Below are 7,958 nucleotides of genomic sequence, written 5' to 3' on the forward strand. Positions count from 1 at the left end.
GAGGTCGGAGGTTATTGACACGCCCACTAAACTTCAGCACCGCGGAGAGCGGCCGACATGCAGCGCGGTGATTGGCCCACGAGGTGGAAGAGGGCGTGTTCAGAACGTAACGCCGCGCACCTATTGGCTAAAATCCCTAAACGAGGTCCCTGGTGCGTCTGGAAGCGCGAGGAATGCAAAGTCAATGAAGATTACGAGAAACTTTAGCAACGTTTGGAAGAAACGAGCGACTCTGCTTCCGCTAGTTTGTGCGCGTGTTTGATTTGGCGTTGAAGCACGCGCTAGAAGTCATGTTAGTGTAGGGCTCTCGGTGTGCAGAAGGTAAGGCGATTATTTCCCTCTCCATTCAGTCTCTGTTAATGCTCGAGCTTAGCTTGATCTGACACGATGGATGGATTTCATTTGCTCGCTGTTTGTAGTAAACGGCCGCGAAACAAACAAACGCAGCAATAAGGATGCGAACAATCGTCCGGAGATAAATGTAGTGATCCTGGTTTGAACGTGTTTGAAGAGAAAACACACACTTCAAGCCTCTCTGTGATCCTGTCTCTTAATCCGGGAGCTCTTAACACACTCCCAGCCTGCAAACATCCGGATATTAAACACTTTTAGCTTCAAGAGACTTCTTTTTTTTAATACAAAGCATGCATTCTTCATCTTACTCTTGTTAGTCCAGTACTATATTCAGATGGCCACACATTTAGTCTAATATACTACCTTAAGGTCTTCTTTTGAAAATCAACATCGAATTAAAATTGATGTTACGTTAATAAAGGTCGAAAATAGGAAGATCTCTTAATGTTTTTTTAAGATAAGCTCTTGAAACGTCTGTAATGATTTCTGAAGGGTCATGTGACGCTGAAGACTGGAGTAATGGTGCTGAAAATAGATATAAAATATTATTGTAATAATATGTCACAATTTTACAGCATTTTTGATCAAATAAAAGCAGCCTTGGAAGCAGAAAAAAGGTGTTTGAAACTCTGTGACAACTTGCCCCTATAAGCCTTACTGCTGAGAGGTGCCTGTTGTTCTGTAAACGTATAGAAGATGCATCATCATATGTGTTTTCTTCACTTATAGATTCACAGCTCTTGAGAACAAGCAGCCAACACTAATTACCCAATGGCTGGTAAGGACCAAAACTAACTAAACTGGTTTATAATGATAATAATAATTCATTCATTCATTGCAAAAGTGTAAACAATAACAAAGTGCAATTGATGTTCCTGCATCGCTCTGTTTATTTGTCCCGTAGAGAACAACTTTCCTCCTCTGCCTGGCTTTATTCCTCTGAAGCCATGCTTCTACCAGGACTTTGAGGAGATTCCTGACCAGCACCGGACCATGTGCAAGAGACTCTATCACCTGTGGATGCGTGAGTCAATCACATCTACTTCACTGAGAAGATACCTGCTGGTGTTTTAAGCTGTGATTGCAGGGAGCCTGAACAGTCTTTTAACCAATGCATGCTTGAGATAGATTAGTTTATTTAGTATTTGTATAGTTTACATACGCTTAATTAATGACGTTTTTTTGCCTGAAAAGCTAATCAAAAACCAGTAAGAATTTGTAATAAGTAATCTATATATTACTAAACTTATTTTTGGGCTCTCAGCTTCACCTTGTGATGAAGTGTGTATGTATTGTGTTGAATGTGCACTTATAGTGAGATGTTATATTTTATCTTATATTTTCTGGACACACACGCGCGCGTGCGCGTGCACACACGCATGCACGCACGCGCATGCACACACACACACACACACGCACGCACACACACACACACACACACACACATACATGCACACACACACATGCACGCATGCGCACACACACACACACACACACACACACGCATGCACGCACGCACACACACACACACACGCACACACACACATACACACGCACACGCACACACACACACACACACGCACGCACGCACACACACACACACACAATCACACACAGATTATAAATATATTAAGTCGATCAAATAACGTTGAGAAACAGCGGCCTATATATTACAGACGAGCTGCAGTGTATCAGACTCTTTATACAATTAGATATATTACTGTATATATTACATTAATAATGATCATCTCCTGCTGTAGATCCTACTTCTAGCAGCTCCTGATAAAGGTATCCTCTATTTGTTGTTTTTGAGTGAAACGGCATGCTTTTAGGAAAATTCAACCTATTTATCATCATCATCATCATCATCATCATTCATTTCATGCATTTTTTCTTCCCCTTTATTTTCATGGCATGGAAGCTGTATTTTTAATTTTTTCATCCTTTGACTGAGTAGAGTGCATGTGTGTGTTATTTATGAAACCGAGCCTGTGTCTTCAGCTCGTGGGACGTTCGTAAGCTTTGTTCAAATGCAGTAGTTGAGTCCTCAGGTTCCCCTGACCTTTGACCTCGCTCTCTCTCTCTCTCTCTCTCTTGTTTCGTCTGTTGTTTCAGTGTATGGAGTGACTCTGCTGGTGAATTTCTTCGGCTGTATGGCGTGGATGTTTGGAGGGGGAGGAGTCACTAACTTCGGCATGTCCATGATCTGGGTCATTCTCTTCACGCCCTGCTCTTATGTGTGCTGGTTCAGACCCATCTACAACGCTTTCAAGTCAGCAGAACCTTTAGATCATTAGTATTCCTGCTTTTATTTGACAATTTGGATGTTATGAAATTAATATTTGTTATTAAAAACTATTTAAAATAATATCATTATCACATCATCATACTAATATGGTAAATGTGCAATGAATACATTATTATTATTATTATTATTATTATTATTACTACAATTTATTATTTTATACAATGTCTTGATAAACATAATTACACCATTATTGTCATCCCATCATCATAATAATATGGTAAGAGTGTAATGAATGTATTATTTTTATCATTATTAAGAGTTTGTTAGACATTCATTATACAGTTTTTCATACAATTATTATTATGGAGAAAATGTATTGTTTCTCTATTAAAGGTTTTAAGAATTGTAGAAACAGTAGTAGTAATAATAATAATAATAATAATAATAATAATAATAATAATAATAATAATGAATATAATATAATGAATCCATCCATTGTTGTTGTTCTTGTTTTTCTTTATAATATTATTAATAATAACAACAACAATACTAATATCATTATTAAATGGTGCTATTACTTTATGAATACATTTGTATTTTATGAAATGCATGAGTTTTTGGTAATTATAATAATTTTAATTATCCTATTGTAATGTGTATTGAATTAATAATTTCTTTATTTTTATTAATAGTAGTAATAGTAGTAGTAAGGGTTAGTGGACGACCGCTATGTGTTTTTTGAAGGCTGATATCTTGAAAAGCAGTATTCTGGATAGTTTGTGTGCATTATGAACAATATTTTTCATATAAAGCCAGAATAACACTCGTATCACACACACACAAACACACACACACACACACACACACACACACACACACACACACACACAAACTTCACAAGACTAGATTCCAATAAGTTTTATGAGTTGAAATGTTCATTGGTCATTCAGGGATTTGTTTAAATGATATAAATGAGTGTCTGCTGAATGCTGATGGCAAATGAGAAAGTATTATAATGTTTTCAGTTCTATTACTAATAATATTAAAGCTTTACTGTAGAAAGAAGTGAATGTGAGGGAGAATGTAAACACTGCGTGCTTCAAAATAAAAGTCCCTCCTCGAACACATCGGCCAAAGAGAAGAATTAATCGGTCGATGCTGATATGTGTCAAACATCGGCCGATATATCGGTTGGCCGCTAGTAAGGGTTCATTACACCTTCACCGTACGGTTCGTTTGTTTGTTTTCAGGACCGACAGCTCTTTCTACTTCATGGCGTTCTTCTTCGTCTTCATGGCACAGCTGTTCATCGCCATCATTCAGGCCATTGGGATTCCAGGATGGGGCGTTTGGTGAGACTCTGCACTTAATGAGCGAAGGCTCTTCTCCGTGTTCTTCTCCTCACTCTCTCTGCTCTGATCTCTGTGTTTCAGCGGCTGGCTGGGCACCATCTCTTTCTTCGGCACGAGTATCTTCGCCTCCATCATCATGTTAATCCCCACGCTCATGTTCACCGCTGTCGCTGCCATCTCGTTCGTGGCTCTCACGAAGGTACGGACCTGATCTATACGTCTGATACAGCTCGTTTAGCTGACGTGTATATCCAAGACGAGGGGCTGCTTTGTTGTGTCATTAAACGTGAAGCTGGAGCATGTAGTGCTTGTTAATTAGATGCAAGAGTAAGTAAATCATTTACCTTAGTATTTGTGGCTGAAAAGCAGAAACAATGCTTCAGAAGATAATCCACCTACCAGTGTTATTTACGTGATCTTAATGAGTTTCTTTTTGTGAATTAGCATTTTTTTTAATTTAGTTTAAATTGGTTGTATTTGTTTTATTCAAATTATTTTATCATTTAATAATACATTTTTTTGTTTTCTTTTTAAAGTTTTTTATGTCTAAAACATTTTAATTATATTAATGATGTACATTTAAATTCTAATAACATTTCTAAAAATGCATAAATGATTAAAATATGTATATATATATATATATATATATATATATATATATATATATATATATACACACACACATACACACACATTATAATAACATTTTTAAAAATGCATAAATTAAATGCACAATTAAAATTCTTTTGACATTTAAAAGTTATTAATATTTGGATTTACTAAACTTTAATTTCATCTTTGTACACGTGTAATTAAATATATGACATACAAGTGTTTTTAAGAGTTTTTTCTTTAACAGGGCTGTTCATGCTTGGGTTATCCTAAACCCTGGACAAACCTAATTCTGGGTTATCTGTAATCACGTTTCACTCTGCTCATAACAAACCTGAGGTTAAAGGTTAATCCTGGTGTATTTATTAATAGGTGTTTTCTGTCACTGACGTGACACGAGCCTCGCTGCTCAGTTTCTGATTGGCTGTCTGTTGCCAAGCGTCCAGCAGCAACAAATCCCGCTCTGTTTCACACTGAAATTACAGATGAAGCGTGTCTTTGCCTGAAGTTAAGCGTGGTGTGAAAAGTTTCCTGGACTGAATATTGCTGTGTTTTTAGGTTCATAACTTCTACCGCGGCAGCGGAGGCAGCGTGAGTAAAGCGCAGGAGGAGTGGGTCTCCGGGGCCTGGAAGAACCCTCACGTCCAGCAGGCGGCTCTCAGCGCAGCCACCGGAGCCATGCAGGGACCCCCGGGGCCCCAGTCACCGTCCTACTCCACTCCCAACTACGACAACGCCGTCTGAAACACAGCCAGACCGCGCCAGAGCAACCAAGCAAGCGATGCTTGGGATTTTTAATGTCTTTTAAATGTTTGTGTTCTTGTTTTGCTGATATTTTGGCCTATTTGCTCCCAGCTAAGTAAATATGTTCTGAGAACGTTTTTCTAACGTTATGAAAACATTCCAGTTTTTAATAAAGCAATGGTTTGCAGTGAGTTTCTAACAGGAAAGGGGAGGAACAGCAAACCTTCATGGGGCTTTTTGCTTTTATAAAATATTCTATATACTGTGTGTAGCAAGGTTTCAGAAAATAAAACAAAGCGAATAAAATGTAATGATTTTAATAAAAAAGATTATTCTACCGCCAAAACAGTTCTTCAGAATCGATTGTGGTTGCCGAACGACACACAGACGCAAACAAAGGTGTGTGTTTGTTATTTACAAACAGCTTCGAACGCAGCTCAACCAATCAGAATCAGGGACCGGAACTCTTTTGAATGTTTAATTGTATCGTTTTCCGAACATTCCACGAACGTTACATTTCAGTGTTTTCTGAACATTCTGAAACAATAATCAAAAAATAGACAAACAGCAAACCAAAATGCTTCATGAATTAAACATTCTAATGAATAATGTATAAATAACGTTTGTGTGCTAATGTTACGAGAACGCTAGTTAAGACCAGATGCCAGATTTGAATGAACACTGTATTAATGTTACTGGAAGAATGTTTCTTCATAACTTTCAGAGAATCTCACCACAACGTTTAGTCAACGTTCTGAGAACATTTCCTGCTAGCTGGGGGGCTCATATGTGACTTTATTAAATTACATGAGTTCATGTGCATTTCAATTTGTAATCAGGCTTCCCGCGGTCATGGAAAAGTTGGCAATATCAGGGAAATTTAAACACATCAAAGTTTGTTCTTTAAAAATATCAGTCCAGCTAAAAAAATGTCTGTGAAATGATATTTAAAAAGATAAAAAAAATTATCTTTTATTTACAAATGACCAAAATGTCTATGCATTTTTGTCTTGGATATATATTTTTCTAGTTATTCTAGTTATTGTTTTTAATGATTTGATCTTCTAGAAACTGCTCAAGTGAGTGCAGTCTAAATATCAAATATTATAGCATTCATAAACAATTATACAGTTACTGTATAGAGTGGGTGTTCACGTGTTTTGTGTGTGTGTGTTAGCTGTTCATTTACACGACTACAGCATTTCAGAAGCCTAAAAAACAAACACAAAATGTGCAAATGCACCGTTCACGGATTTCTGAAAAGAGTTACAGTATGCAACCGTAATACAGTAGATGTTTATGTGGGTATCGTTTTTGATAACCTAGTTAAAAGATAAACTTTTCAAGAAGGATAAATGTGTCTCTTTTTAGTGCATCGCTGTTGTTTTATTTGAGATATGTACGTGCTGAAGTGTGTAGCATGAAGGGCGTCGTTGTTTTGTCTCATACACGCATGTTGGAAAACCCAGATGAAGCTGTCCTGTTTGAAACACACTGATAATTTTGCGACTGTATGTGAAAAAAAGGGAATTAACTCCAGCTTTCCTTTGATTTTCAATGTGATACGAAGCAAACTGATCATTTGAATTTAAATAAATCGCCAACATCTATTTGTTCGTTTGTTTTTAATGCCATGGAAGCTTCTGTGGCTACCTTTGTGGCCAAGAACAATCATTTTAGGTGTATTTTAGGCTATGAACTCAAACCATGTCTGGTTTAAACGTTGCTAAAAATACAACACGCTGCATGGATAGAGCGTTCGTACAGTAAGACACACTAGTAAGTTTGCATTCGGGCTTCGTCCAGCAGGGCGCAGTCTTGTTCTGTGAGAGATTTCCATGCCATTATCCTTCCTGGGATTCCCCAGACACACATCACCCAACAGCCCCGACTCGCAGATCGCAAATGGACAACAACGCCACTTAGTCAGGCTAATAACTTGATTCTCGCTTAGATGCAAATTTAAGCAGGCCGTCTTTTGGGTGCGGACATCCGTCGAGCATGTGTTAGATTAGATAGCTGGAGACAATGAATGGATTTGTCTCACGCTCCCTTTCTTTTCTCGTCGTTTGTATCTCCCTGCGCAGAGCGATGATGGAATCGTTCGCATTAGAGCTTGACGCTCAGAGCATCCCTGAAGACGGCGGCGCTACCCACCGCCATAAAACATCAGCCACGTCCTCTGCATTAGCACGGAGAGACACGCTTTGCACTAAGACAGAGGCCCTGCAATAAAACCCACAGATCGTATAATGAAGATGAGCATATTTCCCAGCTTAAATCAAATTGTTTTATGCAGTGTTGCCCATAAAGTCAGCGCCATCGCGGCGAAACATATGTTTCTCATATCAGTGCACACCGACTACTATATCATCTCAAACCCGGACAGCAAAGGGCCCGAGTGTTTAGTGCTCTTATAGATCAACCGGTAAATGACTCAAGGCAAGGTCAAGGTCACGGATTGGATTCCCAGAGAAACTCGCAATGATGAAACACTTTATGTGTTACGGTTCCTAGTGCATCCATGCGTTTATAAGTTGCTTACAACGAGCACGGCCATAAAAGAACTGATTTGGCACTGGTTCTAATCCAATATTGAATATGCATTGTAGTTTCATCCGTATTGCGGTATACAACAATAACCTATA

The 7,958-nt window shown here is 38.2% G+C and overlaps 1 protein-coding gene across 1 annotated transcript; it reads left to right on the top strand.

The window, feature by feature from the left end:
* The first annotated feature begins 162 nt into the window (after positions 1–162).
* Positions 163–7,545, top strand: scamp5b (secretory carrier membrane protein 5b). The gene is made up of 7 exons (XM_043264241.1): positions 163–321; positions 1,084–1,132; positions 1,259–1,378; positions 2,470–2,626; positions 3,853–3,954; positions 4,036–4,153; positions 5,125–7,545. The coding sequence occupies exons 2-7, from the start codon at positions 1,126–1,128 to the stop codon at positions 5,308–5,310; spliced, it is 690 nt and encodes a 229-aa protein (XP_043120176.1). The 5' UTR covers positions 163–321; positions 1,084–1,125; the 3' UTR covers positions 5,311–7,545.
* The last annotated feature ends 413 nt before the right edge of the window (positions 7,546–7,958 follow it).

Source organism: Puntigrus tetrazona, chromosome 18 (genome assembly GCF_018831695.1).
Source record: "Puntigrus tetrazona isolate hp1 chromosome 18, ASM1883169v1, whole genome shotgun sequence".
Lineage (NCBI taxonomy): Eukaryota > Metazoa > Chordata > Actinopteri > Cypriniformes > Cyprinidae > Puntigrus > Puntigrus tetrazona.

Coding starts and splice junctions, on each gene's coding strand:
- scamp5b (XM_043264241.1), top strand. Junction 2,627..3,852: donor CCCATCTACAACGCTTTCAA/GTCAGCAGAACC, acceptor GTTTGTTTTCAG/GACCGACAGCTCTTTCTACT. Junction 4,154..5,124: donor CGTTCGTGGCTCTCACGAAG/GTACGGACCTGA, acceptor CTGTGTTTTTAG/GTTCATAACTTCTACCGCGG.